This window comes from Cryptomeria japonica, chromosome 6, assembly GCF_030272615.1.
Source record: "Cryptomeria japonica chromosome 6, Sugi_1.0, whole genome shotgun sequence".
Lineage (NCBI taxonomy): Eukaryota > Viridiplantae > Streptophyta > Pinopsida > Cupressales > Cupressaceae > Cryptomeria > Cryptomeria japonica.
In genome coordinates this window covers 680,173,761-680,191,634 of record NC_081410.1, presented here as the reverse complement: position 1 = coordinate 680,191,634, position 17,874 = coordinate 680,173,761, and the positions used below count along the sequence as shown (strand labels likewise).

At 35.5% G+C, this 17,874-nt stretch overlaps 1 protein-coding gene across 1 annotated transcript; it reads left to right on the top strand.

Annotated features, from left to right (window-relative positions):
* Window positions 1-1,108: 1,108 nt before the first annotated feature.
* Window positions 1,109-16,466, top strand: LOC131069236 (serine carboxypeptidase-like 50). The gene is made up of 2 exons (XM_058004599.2): window positions 1,109-2,002; window positions 15,638-16,466. Exons 1-2 carry the CDS (start codon window positions 1,370-1,372, stop codon window positions 16,316-16,318), a joined length of 1,314 nt encoding a protein of 437 aa, XP_057860582.2. The 5' UTR covers window positions 1,109-1,369; the 3' UTR covers window positions 16,319-16,466.
* Window positions 16,467-17,874: the final 1,408 nt, after the last annotated feature.

Below are 17,874 nucleotides of genomic sequence, written 5' to 3'. Positions count from 1 at the left end.
TAGTAGGGAGATTCCCAGATGGGAGAGGATTGCAAGTTTGATAACCGATTGAACGAGATAGCTTTCTAGTTTAAACAATAGACTTCCAAGCACCCCCCTCCCAAAAGCACCCCCCTCCCAAACTGGCATGGGATGGCAGGGGAAAAAAACCGTTGTTGCAATAAAGGGCGGGCGGGCGGGCACCGAAAAATTAGGCGGGTGGGCGGGAAACTAGCTGACAACTAGAATTCTTCGAACCGGAAGGAAGCTAAACGAATGCTAGAACTCAGCCTTCACTGAACAACCCTCCCCCATCTCCAACTATATTTGTTCTCACCCATCAGGGGCCGGGAGAGGGAGAGCAGCCCTGACTTCAGTCGTTGGGTCGACTATCGACTGGAGACCAACCACTCAACCGGGGCATTCATACACCCCTTCCTATAGACGTAGCATGCGCGGCAATAGTTGTTCACCTTCGCACCCAACTGCCCTCCACCCCCAGGCAGCCCTACAATTCTATGGGGATATATCGCTATAGTAGATACAGCTGCGGTTCCTACCCAACCCTGCAGGAACGGCTATCCTCCTACCCACCCCCGGCTGCTAGTTTAGTTCCGGGAAGAGCATGAAATGAACGGATTTTTCTGTCTCTACCACACTTCCTTTTCACTTCCTTCCCGGCTAACTCCCCCTTTCCAGCCATGTGCCTTGCCCACTTTCCCCCCCGTTCTTCAAGTGGTCAGGGGGTGGGAATAAAGGGCCTCCCACCCTGCATGCCCCAGTCAAGCGAATAGTAGGGCTAGCGCGATCTCCATTCCCAGCCGGGTAGAAGGGATTCGATCCGGTAACAGAGAGGGACCCCCTTGAATAGTAGAGGTGCGTAAACCGATATATCAGCATGGATAGAGTCAAGACGCTTCGGGTAGGCCTTGGTCGGTAGGCCGGTAAGTTGGGTAGTTGCGACGGTACGTCGGTAGGACGGTAGGCCGGTAAGTTGGGTAGTTGCGACGGTACGTCGGTAGGACGGTAGGCCGCTCTAATTTTCCAAAATACGACTGTCCTCCTCGTTTAAATTAAAAATAACACTGGAGAGCCAAGCTTGAGACCATCGGCAAATAGATAGGGGAGGGAGAGCGAGCAGTAAATGATCTCAGTTTTCCAAGCATCCTCTCTCTCTTATCAGAGACGGAATCCCTTACCTACTAGACCATAAAAGAAATAAATTACAGTATAATGAAACTGCAAGGAAAGACAAGCTTAACCATATCAACAAGAACTGCTATAAAGAATTACATCAAGCTGAACCACCATAACAGAAATTAATATTAAAAATAATTCTTCTTTCTTTTAACCTTCTATTCGTTTCCATCCAATATTGCCACCCAAAGCAATGAAGAAGATGAACAGGACAATTTTAAGCACAGTTGCCCTACTAATTGCAGCGCTGGTGACAATTACAAATGCAGCAGAAGAAACATTTCCCAAAGAGGCCCTGCCAATGGCATCAGGGTACCTCACCATCAAAGAGAAGCCCGGCGCCCAAATGTTCTATGCATACTACGAAGCAATCGAACCGGCACTCCAACTTTCGGACAGACCGATTGTATTGTGGCTTCAGGGGGGGCCCGGTTGCTCCCGACTGATTGGCAATCTGTACGAATTAGGCCCCTGGAGAGTCACTCAAGACCTCCGCCTGCACAAAAACTCGGCCCCATGGAACCGTGTTTTTGGCCTTCTCTTTCTCGACAACCCAATCGGAAGTGGCTTCAGCGTTGCCCCCACCGACCAGGATATTCCCAGCAACCAAGAAGAAATCGCCAAGGATTTATACAGCGCACTGCAAGCATTCTATGATCTCAATCCTCTGTTCAAATCCCGGCCCTTCTTTGTCACGGGCCAGAGCTACGCAGGAAAATACGTGCCCTCGCTGGCATATTACATGGTAGAGCAGTTAGAGAAAGGGGGATTCTTACGAATCGACGGCGCGGCTATTGGTAATGGCTTCACACACCCGGTTGTCCAGGTAAGTTTATTACTTACTGTGGGGAATGAATGAATGAGTTTTAATGACGTCTACAAGATCATTAGTTTATGGGATTCAGAGTAGCAGTTTCATTAGTTTATGGGATTCAGAGTAGCAGTTTGCAAATTCTTTTTCCTGTCAGCCTTTCTGTTGTGAATTTTGATTGGTCTTGTGAAGTAACAAATATTATAGAGCAATTCAGTATAATATTTCTTCAGCCCTTTCTAATATCTCTTTCAGATTGGACCCCTTCAAAATTTCTTCATACTGCATACAAATATTCTTATAAGCTGTGCACACTTAAAGATGAAGTGAAATTCAGTTTCGACTATCCTTTTATTGCAAAAAAGACAAATTATTTCCTCCCAATCATCCTTCGGGCATCTTAGATGGTGGGACCCAGTTCTGTTGAGGGACAAGCAATCTAGCCTTTCCTTTAATTGGCACCCTTAGATAGTCTTTATCCACATGTTCATCCAAAGGGTTAAACTCTTTGATATAATGTGATTTTTTTAGGGATGAAACTAAATTTTCACTTTTAGTTGATAAGGACATTAAAATAGATATACAGTTAAATTTAAAATTTTGAAATTTTGAAACTTCTATTGAAAAGCATCTTATTTGCAATGAAATGACTTAATGGTTACATTCAGATATATAAAAATTTGAGAAATTGTAGAAAATAAAAATTATCCTTGTTAGAAGTAATTATGTACAAGTAAACTAAACTGAAACAGTAATATAAAGATAACTGAATTTGAACATACAAAATTTTTACACGGTAAATTGCTCTATAATATTTGTTACTTCGTTTTATGCTTTTCCCTGTCTTATCTCATTTACTAATTTATATACCACTACAGAAATCCTCTGTATTTACCATTTGTATTTCTTTCTTTCTGGCATCTCAATACAATTTAAAAAACATATGGTTATCGTGCTTTTTGAATTATGGGATTAATTGCTTGAAGTCTATAACACTGAGGGGCGTTAACGATTTACAGTTAACCGTCTCTCATATAGGATGTGCGTGGGGCAGTGCGAATTGGCTATTTCTGTCGTAATTCCTTAAAGAGGAAAAGTGGCCATTCGAAACTTAAGATTGCTATAATTTTCAAAAATAGACATTTGATTTTCAAAAGTGAATTTATGGTTTTTTTTAATCAAATGAAAACTAAGTATATATCTATATATAAAAGCTTATGAACAAACTAAAGAAATGGAGAATTTTATACCAAACATGTAATTATGTGGGATTTCTTAAAATTACCTGTCATTCTTAGAGATATTCATTTCCCTTGAAAAGAATATGATAGTCATTTATCTGTCAGTCTTAAACCCCACACACTAAGCAACATATTAAGTCCAAGAATGTCAGTCAATTATGAGTGTTTAATACTTTTGTTAATTTAAACCAGAGAAAATACATAATAATGAACAAAAACCCACAGAAGGAAAACACAGAACAAAGATGCAAGACATGAATTTATAGTGGTTCATCATCATGAAGGCTATGTCCACTCTCAAGTAGAGAAAACTTCTTAATAATCGTTATTAATCTCAACATACATGGACTGCACAGAGCCATTTATACAATCACATTCAGAAACCAAGAGTTGGGAGAAGGCAAATGGTCATGCAACCATTACGTTTCATATTCCCAACACTTTTAAACTTAAAAGTCAAAGCTTAATGCATGATTTGATTTAAGCCATGAATATCAGATTTGTCAAAAAAATTCTTATCCGTTCACTTTTTATAACAGTTGAAAAGTGTAACAGCATAACTGGACAAACAACTTGTGGGTTGAAGTAAAAAATCAGAAAAAAAAAATATGGTCAAAATGTTAGAGCCTACAATTACACACAGTTTTGCTGTTTTTTTTCACAATTAAAAATCAGATTTTTTTTCAAAATTAAAAAAACAGTAAAATAACATTGACTGTGATTTAGTCAAACAGGGCGTGGTTTTTCAAGGGACATAATCGCAAGACAAAGCAATCAATGAATTTACGAGATTCATGTTTCTACGCCAAGAAGCATACTCCTCGAAACAAAGTACAGTTTTGCTGGGACACAAATTTCAGAGATCAAAGGTAGTTTGACGTCAGAGCTTTTGGTTTGTTTTCTATAAAATGGGGTTCCACGTATATCCAGAATGATGAGAGGAAAAGGCTCGTCCACTTACCCGGAACACTTTGTGGTGCACGTATTGACCAAGGTTCGCAGTTCATCTGAGGGCGGTGCCCAGAACATTCAATGCTATTTATTAACTTTTATCGTGGTCAGATTTATTTATTAGATGATAGCTAAAATATCCATGTCACCTGTTGCCGTGGCTAAAACATATATGCTAGTGATAATAGGAAATATTGTTAATGAATATATAGCAAAACTAAAAATATTTTTACAAAGATTTTGAATTTACATATTTATATGGTAATATATAATTATAATAATATAATAATGTAATTAAACAATAGGATAATAATTTTTTATTTTGTATTTGGTAAATTAATGGTACATTTGGAGTAGCTCTCTTTATATTATCAAGGTAAAAATATTACATATTCGACCCACCCATACTAGGAGAAGACAAAATGGAAACTTAAGCACCAAATAAAATGGTACACTTGACACTCCAAAATCGTATTTGTGTTTATGACTCATATCACATATTAGCGTTTAGACATAGAAAAAAACCAAACCAGAGTGAAGGACTATTCTGCAACTAACAAGTTTAGTCCCCTATCAGAGACCTATCCACATACACACCTCCCTGAGCCATATTTCCAACTCCATGGCTCAAACCAAGCGCCTCATCCATGACCATGTCTAGAACCTCTTCTTTGATGGTTGGCCCGAACTCATCTTCCTCCTCCTTGTTGTTGTCACTTAGAAAACCCTCATTGTAGTTGTAATCCTTTATCCAGTCGCCACCCTCGATCAACATCAATCCTAGCAATTTCTTCAGGAAGGTGATATTGCTTGAGATGATGGGCTTTTGACTCTCAAAAACCATTGGGTCTAGAAAGGAGAGCATTGGTAGCTTGGGAACCTCCCTGCCTTGGCACCAAACCACAAAGTAATCTTGAGGGTTAGGGATTTGCATCTCCTCATTCACATTTGCCACCACTAGGTCCAATTCCCTCAGGAAGGACTCCTTGAAGATCTTGTAGAACAATTGTTTTGCACCCACTTTGGACTCACCAATCATCAACGTGATCACCAAGAACATGGCAATGATGTTCATATTCACTTGGTAGCGGTGGGTGGTGAATATGAATTCCATCCTCCCCCTCCCCCCCAAAAAAAATCTTCCTCACAACATTGATGATAAGCCCATGGGAATAATTGGACACTACCTTGAGTCATTTATTCTTAACTTCCCCAAGAAAGGGCATTTGCCTTTTATTTGAGATTAAGTTGATAGGGGTGTTCATGGATGTTGCCACCAATTTATGTTAGGCTTGTTTGAATATTGTTGATATTGTTGTCATTGATGTCAAACCAACTATCCGATTTGGACCCGACAGTGTATTTGGCTCATATTGGTCTGGATATTAGTTTGGATGTTGTATGTGATGTTGTATGCAGTCAGTATGTGCAGTTCTTTTGTTATGGATAGATGTTGTTATTTTTGGACAGGCGTTATGATGCAGTGTGATGGAGGTAATACAATGTGGTAATCTCTAGAAGATCCTTGTTCCAGAATTTTGAGTTCTCATTGATCCCGGTATCAATCATGTGTTCCAATATTATCTGTTTTGATAATATCAGTAGTATCTCTTCAAGGTTTGTGTTGCATTATTCTTGGTATGCTTGGAGTCTACGGTTTGGAGATGTTGCACTTAATTTTGTTATAATGGGTCGATATTCTTGGATCACAAGGGCTTCACTTTCTAGGCAATATTATATCATGTGCATTCATATTAGGAGGTTTAATATCTCAAAAAATAAGTTCAATATATTGCCTATTTGGTGAAAATAGGGAGTTTCTTAATTCGGGCTATGGAAAATGCAATATATGGTCAAAATAGGGGGGTTTTTAATTTGAGTTGTGTATTGGGAGGGGGTGACAAAAAAAGATTTTAAGGCAATATTTTTTGAAAATAGGGGAATTATTTAGTATACCATGAACGCACGTGTTATAACCCAGGTTCACTAAGTAAAGCCCATGTGTCTTGGATCCGGATGACTTTGCCCCATTCTGATAATCTCAACATATACATTGGCAAATGAAGTATGTAAAAGGAAGCATGTAGAGATCTTATGGAGGCTGACATGAGTGTCTTGATAACGTGTTGATCTTGGCTTACGCACTATTTTGTACTTGTGCCCTTGGGTATATATACATATACATATGTAGTAGTATGAATATGTTTTATGGTATGAAGATGTGTGATGTGCGAAAGGGAGCTATCAACGAAGGTAGAAATGTGTGAAGTGAGAGTTACAAACAACAAAAGCAGAGAGTGTTGCAATGGTGTAGTAGTCCTTCACTGGACCTACTGCAAGATAGTTATATAGAGATCTCTAACCGGATCTGTTGTAGAGTTTGTGAATTGTAATCTGAGCTTAATCTGAGAACTAATCTCATGCATCTGTAGATGCAATCCCTTTCAGTTCAACCTTTTATGTTGTTGTGAGCATTCTGGTAGTGAGTTGTTCCTTTGTATCTTTGCAGTGAGCAGTACGGCAGTGAGACACTTTTGTAATCTAGCAGTGAGCCACCCTTGTTGTAAACACCATATAACTAGTTAAATATTCTCCGGAGAGTGAGAGTTAACACTCTCTATGGGTTTTCCTATTTGGGTTTTCCATGTATAAAATTTGGTGTTTGTCTTGTGATTGTGTTCTTCATGTTTATACTACATTTGATGTTTCATATTTGTTAAATATTGATTCACCCCCTCTCAGTATTTCGGTGCTTTCAACATAATCAACAATTTCACCTATTGCACCAGTAACCAAAGAAAATATGTGAGACAAGCAAGATGGGCATAGAAACCATCGACAAATTCCTTCCATTATAAAGGATAAAAGTGGCATAATTAGATCTCCACCCCCAAAGGAAAGGATCATTACAAAATCTTAGCTCTATTAGTTAGTTATTGCTTTTGTTGCTCGAGCATGCCAATACTCCTGTCAAGTGTCCTTGGCATACATATTCACTCACTGAGGATAATGCCAAGGATAGCGAGATCTATCCCATCATCCTTGCTATCTTATTGAAACAATGTTTCATTATTATTTTGCCATAAATGAGACATGTAATGGCAGCCATCATGCCAAGGAACCTGCTGCCAAAATCATCCAAGGTTGGCACCATCTGACATGGGATTCACGTGGTGTTATCATGCACCATGCGTGGGATATTCATGCACCGTGGCAATCTTAGTCAACTCATCCACTATGTCATTGCTCTCTATAGACATGCCTCAACTTGAAATCGTCAAACGTTTGAATCAGATTTTGAATTGGCTTCAACCATCAATCGAGCTTCTAGTTGGGTATGGTGCATTGTCGAATTACATTGATTGTTATTAGTGAGTCTCGCTCAGGATGGAGACACCTCACATTTATCTCCTTTTTCATCTACAATCTCATAAGAGAAGCTTTGAATTTTGCTTCAAATTGTTTGTGGCCACCCTAAGATATTCTGATTTCTTTGCATGAACGTTCCTGTAATGCTCTCGCGCGATGCACTTAGCCCCACTAACACTAGGGTTACCTCTCAATGCCCCATAAAAAATTGATCTTGACCTAGCCCTCCTCGGGAGCACTCCAAACTACATTTACTCTTAGGTCGACAAGAAGATCAACCAACCTGGCTCCATTAACGGGGAAGGATAATAATATTATTATTATTATTATGCTAAGTAAGGTGCAACAGAGCTGCAAAGAGCTTATATTGATATCAGAAATTTTTTACATTGTATTGGCAAGGCATCTGAGCATTGCTCAAGCATACCAATCTAGACTCCCAAAAAACTAACTAAAAAGTTGACAAAAAACTTGAATACAAAATTCTCCATTGCACGGGGTTTCAATAAGTGAACTAACACCTATCATATCCATACCATTACATAACTATATGCATTAACAAAAATCTACAGCATAGCAATATAGACATGTAGAACATTAGATATGAGAATATGTAGTTCTTAAATCCCTTAGCTAGAAGCCCTCCTCCTCCTCCTCACTATCAAGGCCCTTAACTCTTTTATATTCATTAATCCATTCACCCCCCTCATTTAGCTTCAACCCCATTCAGGAGAACTCCAAAAAGTCACTTAATATATTATTTTGAAATCACCAATAGAATACAACATACTTACAGAGAAAGCTTCTCACAAGAGTATCACCAACCAAAGAGATAGAAGTAACTCAAGAAATATAATTCTTACATACAGCCTCCATCTCACACACCTAATATATAAAAGATCTACAATACACGAAATTGCCAAATAGTATTACAAAGTAATGAGTTAAAGGCACCTAAAAGGTTGTGTCCAACTTATCTCTAATCCAAGATTCTCTATGATGTGTCAAAACACAAACCTATGTACTCCTTTACAATTCATTTATGTGTCTAACACATTTTTATATTTCCCATTTCAAGAGAACTTTTGGAGGTTGTAACTTTTGATTCAGAAGTCTAATTGATGAACTATTTGAAGCATTAGAAAGCTCATTGAGTGCTCTATCAAGTTATAAACACTACACTTTTTGCAACCACTTTCAAGCCCAAAAAATGCCTCTAAGGCCTTCAAAATTGACTTTGAAACTTTAAAAAAATGAAAACTTCAATGTCTTCAAATCCAGACTTGATTTTGCAACAAAAATTTAATTACTATTTAGCCAATCTATGGCTTTGGGGGAAATTTTGGACCAATTTGTGCTAAAATGTTAACTTACTATAATGTAACCTTATGTAATTGTAAGGTTGAGAGACCATTTTCCTAGCTATATAGACGCTATTACTTTTGCTCATTATACCAATATAATTAGAAGCTCGATGTATGCTATGGTCTATAATAAACTATACATCTCCTAAATAGTGGGAGTCTTGAAGCATTTTATAATTAATTTTGGACAAAATCATAGGGATGTAGTTAAGGTCTTTAGATATTTTTAGGCCACCTTTAAGTACTATGCTTGTTATTATGGTGTTTCAACAAAAGACCAATACTAAATGTATATATTCATGGATTTAAGGATTTTTATTAGATAAGAGATGTCAATAGTAGAATATCCACTTGTAGTTATTTATTTAACTTATTTGGTTGTGTTATTAGTTGGATGAGCAAGCAACAAGTTGTAGTTGTTTTTTCCACTATAGAGGCTAAATACATTGCAACCACTCATGCATGTCAATAGGTCATCTAGCTTAAGAGACTATGTTTATATGTAGGAAAAAGTTAGTGAGTTATCATTTTTATTTGTGATAGTTAGAGTCTCAGATTTTTTGGCAAAGAACCTAGCCTTTCATGTGATGATGAAGCACATAGATGTCTAGTACCATTTTTCTTATGTCATTGTAGAGGATGGGGGTGATGTTGGAGAAATTTTACACTTATAAGAATGTGATAGTTGTCATAGGTGAATTAACAAAGTCAATTAACATTGAGAACTTAAAGGGGTGTAGTGAATCTATGGGCCCAACCCCTATTAGATAATTGATAGTTTTGGCGTTCCTTTTACTCTTGTAAGGTGTTCAAAAAGTGGGAGAATGTTAGGAAAACATTTCCAACCTTTCATCCTTCACTATTAAGACCAAAAAATTTAATTTTTACAATATGAACACAAAAATAAAAACTTATACCTCTAGAGATCATTTTTGGCCTTGAGAAATTTTGAAGTGACCCTTAACCTGAGTAAGGTAGCTACAATGGCATATAACTAACTAAGATCTATATTGTATTAAAAAATAATCAATTGAATTTCTAAATTAAAATTTGTAGCCTTCAAAAGATGGGCATTCCATATATTGAAAATGTAAGAGCATCTATGACACATAACAGAGCTATGATAAGGAGTTGCACTTATTAACCAACTTGTAACATGTGTTAGTCAAATAATTAGATATCCTTCAATGGAGATAATGGGAGCTAAAATATAGTGCCCAAGTTGGTGAGAATATCCTAACTAGCTTATGGCATGTAGAAGGAATGTGCTATTTTTATCCTATGGACTCATCTTGGGATTTAGGAACTAGATACTTTTACTAGGGATTTGGGCACCACATTTTGGGTGGTTTTAACTCATAGCTTTCTAATGCCATTTTATGGTTTCATGTATTGCTTCTCCCATTAATTGGTTGCTTGAGATAGATTTTTAATATTTATTTTTGTAGGTATTGTTATGTTGCCAAAATTGCTCTAGATTTCTTGTCAAGGCGATGCTCCTATAAAGGCTTAAACTCTACAAGTGTATTGTAACCTTGATTTATTGAACAATACATTGAGTTTCATTAGATTGTTGGTTTCTCCTAAAGGGGTTTTCCACACAAATCATTATTTTATGGTTTTTTTTGTGTACATTCTCATGTACTTGTTTATCATCAATTTAATTTTTGCATATACCTCCTCATATAGATTAGTGTAGGAAGCATATTTTGCACATCAACTAGACTTTTAACTAGAAAGAATCCACTAGATGAACAAATAATATAAGAAATACCTAATCCTCCTCTCTATATTTATTTTTAATATTTATTTACTTAGCATATTGTTTGGTATGGAAGAATCAAATTACTAGAGGTCCTTATTATGTAGCTCCTATAACTTCTAGCCACATGAGGGGGGGCTATAATAAATGGAGAGATGGCATTATCACCCATCTTCAATGGCTTGATTTGATACCTTGGAGTATGTTGAGACTTCAGATGAGGTTCTTGATTTTCCTTCAAAGATAGTTGATCCACTTTCACTTCCTTTGGCTTCTTATACAAAGTAATTTGAGATTTCCGTCATTCTTGATTAGTAGGATCATCATCACTTTTTAAATTTGGAGGACATATTTGGTATTTTAGATTTATGGTTATAGGATGGATTCTTATCCATTATCTCAGACTTGGTTTGTCAATCTTTTACTACATATTTGGAGGATAGATTTGAGGGAATGACTTAAATCACACATACTAAGCTTACACTTCTAGGCTTAAAAGTGTTAAACACTCAAAGTTGACTTACATTTTCTAGGCTTAATATGTTGGTTAATATGTGTGGTCACACTAAGAATACACTTCTACGCTTAAAATTGTTAAACACTCAGAGTTGACTATCATTCTCTAGACTTAATATGTTGCTTAATGTGTGTGGTTTAAGGCTAGTCGCATTTGAGGGGCTCTCTCTCCTCCTTAATGACAATCATTTCAATCCTTTTGTCACATCATATTTGTCTTTGGAGCTTGTTCTACATCAATTTCCACATAGTTCTAGTTTGTCACCTTCTTCTTTAATTGATTGGATTGTGGCATCATCATATCACTTGGACAAGGAGACACATGATAGTTTTTGAAGACATCATCTTCATTCGTCATGCTTCCATGTTTTCCAACATATCCAAAATGGGAACCATACTTGCATCTATACATGGTTTTGTTTCTTCCTAAGGGGAGACAACTGGTTTGTAAGTATTGGGTGGGTGCAAGAAGTTGGGTCCCAATTTCATGGAAGTCTACGAGAAAAAAAATTTGCCGCTAGAAACGAGTGCCCATTTTTTAAGAAACGGGCACCCATTTAGCTTCGGAGCCCCGACCCATAAAAATAAAATGGGTGCCCGTTTAGGATCGGACCACCATAGAGAAACGGGTGCATGATTTTTAGAAACGGGCACATGTTTCTAATAACGAGTACCCGTTTCTAAAAACGGGCACCCGTTTCTGAAAAAGGACACACGTTTCTTAAAGTACTATAAATTTCAAAATGGGTGCCCGTTTTTTGAATTTTAAATAACGGGCGCCCGTTTTATAAAAGGAGCGAGAAACACACCTATGCCTCAGTTTTGGCTTCGGGTTAGGCTTGGTGGGACCAAGCCTATGCTTGGACCTCCAAAAAAATGGCTAAGGCACTGGAATACCAAATTTCTGCCTTGCTGTAATTTTTTTAAGGTCTTCCTAATCGTTTTTTTTTATGAAACAAAAACCCATTAGATTTCTCACTGTCCTAATTTCAAAAATGTAAATTTCATAGTGATATGATTAGTTTTACTATTTTTGCATTATTTATTAATTGAAAGTGATACCTAAATGTAAAATAGTGAGGTTTAGTAACAATTTAATAACTTTTTTTTTTTAGGTTTTTTTGAAAATAAATTATATGACATCAATCTATATACAATTCTTTTGAAGATTAAAAAATATGAAATTTTCATCAAATTATGGTGGTCGTACACCAAATGTTTTGAAAATGTACTTTATAGTCAATTAAAAATTAATTAAAAAAAATATATTCAATATAAAAATAAGAAAAAATATTGTCATCAATATTTGGTGTATTAGGTATCTTTTCCCAGAAGGATTTGCAAGCATTCTTTTATTTACATCAAAATATGGTGGTCGTACACGTGTGGTATAGTCCTAAAACAAGCATTTTGAAAAAGTGGTTTTTAAATATGTCTACTAAAAAGAAATTTCTACCATGTGGGTATTGAAATAAATTACATATTTGAAAATTAGACTCCAAGCACTACATTTTCTATTAGTAAAGTTTTTTCAGATTCAAACTTTAAGTACCTCAAATTTTGACCTCAATCGACAAAAAAATTGAAAACTAGGGAAAACACTTCCACTTTTTGCCCAAAAGTGGGACTCAACTTCTTGCACCCACCCTATTGGATTTTATTTTTTCTTCAAACACTTACCATTTGTGAAAGAGATTATTCATTATGGAGGGGGGCTACATTGTCTCTCATTTTCCTTCTTATGGAGGGGGCGACAATTGTATTCTCATGATGGATGTATTTATTGGAAGGTATTGGTGTTGAGACCTCCTTACATCTCTTTTTTGGAGAGGAGTTTTGTCCCATGAGGTTTTCTCTTTTTCTTGTTTGTGAGAAATTAGTTGCATGATTAGTTGTACATGGATACCTAACATGGCCTAGTTGTTGGGACCCATCATCATATCATATTGCATTTTGCATGATAATTCTTCTCCCTAAGTTGCACTTAAGGGGAGCTATTGGAGTAAATATTATCTACTCGTGCTTAAGTCCAACTTAAGCAATTATCATTTAATAGTTTTAACTGTATTTAATGTTTGTAGCTAGGTAGTTGATGATTGTTGGCATCTACCTAACTTTGCATCCTATTGAGACACATGTTCACATCTTGTGTTCTCTCATATCCCACTCTTGCATATTTAAGAAAGGCTATTGAACATTATAAAGTATCTCAACAATAATATATCATTTCCTAGTGAAATTTTTATCTATCTCTCTCTTTTTATGGAAGTTGTTTGCATTCATGATATTGACTTGGGAGCTCACTCCAACATTTTAAAATTAATGAATTTTGACATAACTCATAAGATTTATTTTTAAATAATTAATACAATATTAATTATTATTTTTTATTTTTAAATGGGAATGTATGAATTCAAATGGTAAACCATTGGGCTTTCTTAGTAGAGATTGGTTTGAATCTAGTTGTGGATATTCTACAAACTTGTACCTCTTATGACTCGAGTAAATAATCATCACATCTTAAGGGAAAAGGTGAACTATCGAGACTCTTACATTTAATTTTAAATGTGGAATACATTAATAAACTTGCACCATCGAAGATGAATTTGTGTAGCTATGTATTATTATATTATGCATAACTTAATTAGATAATTTATGTACTTGTCTATAATTATGTTTTTAAATGAAAACAAGATCTCATCATATAGCTTTGTGAACTTTTCTTTATTTTTAAGATATGTGTCTCTTCTTTGTATTTTTATCATTGTATTTATTGTATAGAAATTTATTAATGGAATAGCTCAAATGTAATATGTATTCTTTGTTCATTGTATCAATTATTTGGACAACACTCCAAATTAGAAGGTTTGACAAGGAATCCCACTTTTGAAAACTTAAAACCTCATTTAAAAGCATTTTAAGGATAAAATTAAACACCACAATTACTAATATAAAATGTAAATTCAATTATTTTTGTGAGATTTTGCCAAGATCAAGAGCTCAATGAAATGTACAAAATAGAGACATAATATGGGACAAGAATAAACTGTATTCTCATCAATAGAAAATGATCAATAATCATCATTACATAGTTACATACAATGTAGATGAGCTTGCTTATATAGGCAAGGCTAGGGATATGTGAGCACACAAACATGACATGTGGCTCAATAAGAAAAAAGGGTAGGTAGGAAATAGGTGTGGGTAGGTAGGAGAAATAATATAATAGTCCACATGAGGTGGATCACCCACTGAATGTGGAGTGTAACAACAAGATCAACACCATAAAAGGTGGAATTTCTCCCACACACGCTATCCCAATGTGGCACAAACACCCAAGCGTCTCATACCCAAACTATTATGAAATGTAATCCTAAGTAAACTTAAGTAAGGTGTAATAATATCCATGATGAATAATGATTTACACCAACAATTTTCAAGCAAAATCTTTAACCAAAATGTCAAAATAATTTACTTATTCAATTTTAAATAAATGTCCACCTAAACTTCAACATTATTAAATAAATCTGTTAACATAATTATCAATTAAAACTAACTACAATCATAAAAAAAATGCCATTTGTTAATATCTCTATTTTATTTTTAGATTTTAACAATATTTTTGTTTTGAAACTTCTTTACACAAAGTTAGTCAATTAGAATTATAAATAAGAGGGCACTAAAACCTATTACATTAAATTGATATTGATATCTAAGCAGTTCAAATTTCTTATTATTATGGATGTAGGATCGGATCTTGACAATTTGTAAACTAGACTATGACAAAGTGAGATGTAAATTTTTCAAAATGGATGCCCCCTTGTCTAGATATAGCAAATTCCATAGAGCCAAGAAGGGCTCCCCTTGTCGTAAAATACACCTAATGATGTTGGATATTTCTTCAATGTAAATGTTAGACATGTTAAGTACCGATATTCAAAGGTCTGTATGTCATTTTAAGGAGCAAATGTACAAAGAAGGTCATCCAGACAGTTTTATCTTTCAGCATTATTGTTGTTTCTTTTTTTAATCAGATTTTTAAATCAAGATATACACTAGAAGATTCAAGATATAGAAAAAAAAAAAAAAAAAAATTAAGTAGACATTGTATTTATCTGTTTTAAATTTTTCATGCTTATCTGTTTTGTGACTATTTAGCTTCGCAAACATTTTTAAAAACATTCACTCATTTGAATCATATGAAAGAATGAATGAAAGAATTTTAATGACATTCAAAAGATCAAAGAATCTAAAAATAAGAAACACAACATTGACATTTTTTTTCTTATCAATTTTGACTAAAATACTCTAACTTTGTGATATCGCATCACTTCCAATAACTCATTCGGATTGTCCACTTCAAATTGTTTTCGTACAGAGTTCCTCCACACTATGATGAAGTAGAAAATGATAAAATAGCTGGGAAATATAATCCGTGTAAATGCAGGTACAGGCACATGCGAGCGTGGCCTACGCCGTGGGGCTGATCGACTACCAACAGAAGCTTTACCTCGAAAGCTTGCAGGAAGAGGCCGTCAGTCTGACCACTCAGCACAAATGGAACGACGCCCGCATTGCAAGAAACCGCGTCCTTGGCTACCTGAAAAATAGAACAGGCCTTGCAACCCTTGATGACATGAGGCGGACTGTTCCCTATTACAAATTCGATAACGGCACCGACTACCTACGTCTCTTCGTTAACCAGGGGGGTGTGAAAGAGGCTCTCAACGCTCATCCCACCGCCACCTGGGTCAGCTGCAGGAACACCGTGCGCCGGAGGATGCGAGAGGACATTATGAAGAGCACTAAATGGAAGGTTGAAAGACTTCTGTTGAAAATACCAGTTTTGTTGTATCAGGGGCAGTTCGATCTCAGGGATGGCGTTTTGTCCACTGAAGACTGGATGCGCACTCTGGAATGGAATGGCTTGGCTGAGTTTTGGCGGGCGGAGAGAAAAGTATGGCGAGTGTCAAAGGTGCAGGCAGGATATGTGCGCTCTTATTCAAATCTGACGCATGTTGTTGTAGCGCGAGCAGGGCATCTTGTGCCTGCCGACCAGAATCTTCATTCGCAGGTGATGATTGAATCGTGGGTAGCTAAATCTCTTGCTACTTCAGCGGTGCAGTGATAGCCGAATTTCTTTTCCTTTCTATCCACGCCTTTTCAATGAAATTGACATTTTAATAGCGTTTAAGGGTTGTGATCATGCAGCTTTAGTCCTGCTAAAAGTAGAGGATACTTTAATGTGATTTAGTTAATGTTTTGATTAAATTAAAAATTACAGAGCTAAGTTTCAATGCTTAAAAGGTGAGTTCAAAGATTACAATGCAATCAATTATTTAAAGGAAAACCTCATTTATTTATTTTTATCAAAAAGTATTCGAATGAATGAAAAGTTTGAAAGTAGAAAATGTTGTAACGTTATTTAAAATATTAAAATTCTAAACAAAATTTATGAATATAAATTAGATATAATATGTATATAAATTTAGAAGTATAAAAAGTATTTCATGTATACATAAGAGTCAATTAAAGATTAAAAAAGTTATAGGAAAAAAGAAGCTTTATTAAATTGTCTTTGCTTTCATCCCACTATAACATTAAGAAAATTGGGCTACATATTAAACTAATTGTTGAAGGATAACTATTTCTCATTCGCACTTTAAAAAGAATTATGTGCGTCAATATTTAACTACCCTTTTAAATAAGTTTGATAATTTTAAAGTGTTATACTTAAATGAATGAGTTATAAGTTTTAATGCAAATGCACCTACATTGAAATATCAATATCTTTAATTGAATCCCCATAGCTAGAAAACTAGAAGTACTTAACCATCTTGTAAAATTTTTAGACCCTTTGTATCATTTAAAAAAGGACCAGAATGAATGGTTTGAAGTGGGGTCTTAATTCTTTGTTTTTTTATGTTAAAAGACAAGTATGCCATTTATTTATACATTTGTAATATTCTTTGAACTATTTTTTTCTCTTTTAGTATATACAAATCATTAACAAAGTAATAATCATGCATTCACCTTACTCTATCAAGAAAACATCAATACTTAGTAATTGAATAATTGACAATGCAATGTTAGGTATTTACAATAGCTTTTAAATAGATCTAATTTAATTGGATTGATCCGAATTATGGATTCAGATGACAACACCTGAGTGAGAACCTGCGGTATTGTAAATTCTGTTTACAAGAACCAGAAATCATAGAATTGAAGCAAGCCAAAAAAGTAATCTATTTCATTCGAAAATCCAACATATAGAAGTTCATGAGATTCCAAGGGTCACAGAGACCTCTTGAGAATCGAAGCCCAACAATCACATTTGTTTATTACATAATAAAATCTAAAAACTACGAAATTTTCAAAAAACTATATCAAATTTTTGCGTTCTGCATTGGGCACACAGATTTGGCCAAGGTGACAAAGCATTCCATCCTGCAGATAGAAATCATTCACTTGCTATCCCTTCACTAATTGATTATAAACATCTGCAAATTCAACATCGTTCTCATACAAACAAGCCCAGGCTTCAGTTTGATGACCACATGAGTTCAAAACCATACTTATGGCTGCAATTGGAGGCCTGCTCAAACAGTCTGCTACTTTATTAGTGCTTCCCTTCTTGTGGCGAATATTGAGGTGAAATTATTGAAGATATGCTAACCATCGTTG

Excerpts from the sequence above, each read along its gene's own strand:
- LOC131069236 (XM_058004599.2), top strand. The coding sequence starts at position 1,370 with ATGAAGAAGATGAACAGGACAATTTTAAGCACAGTTGCCCTACTAATT. Across the intron at positions 2,003-15,637 it reads TCACACACCCGGTTGTCCAG|GTACAGGCACATGCGAGCGT; the intron begins GTAAGTTTATTA and ends GTGTAAATGCAG.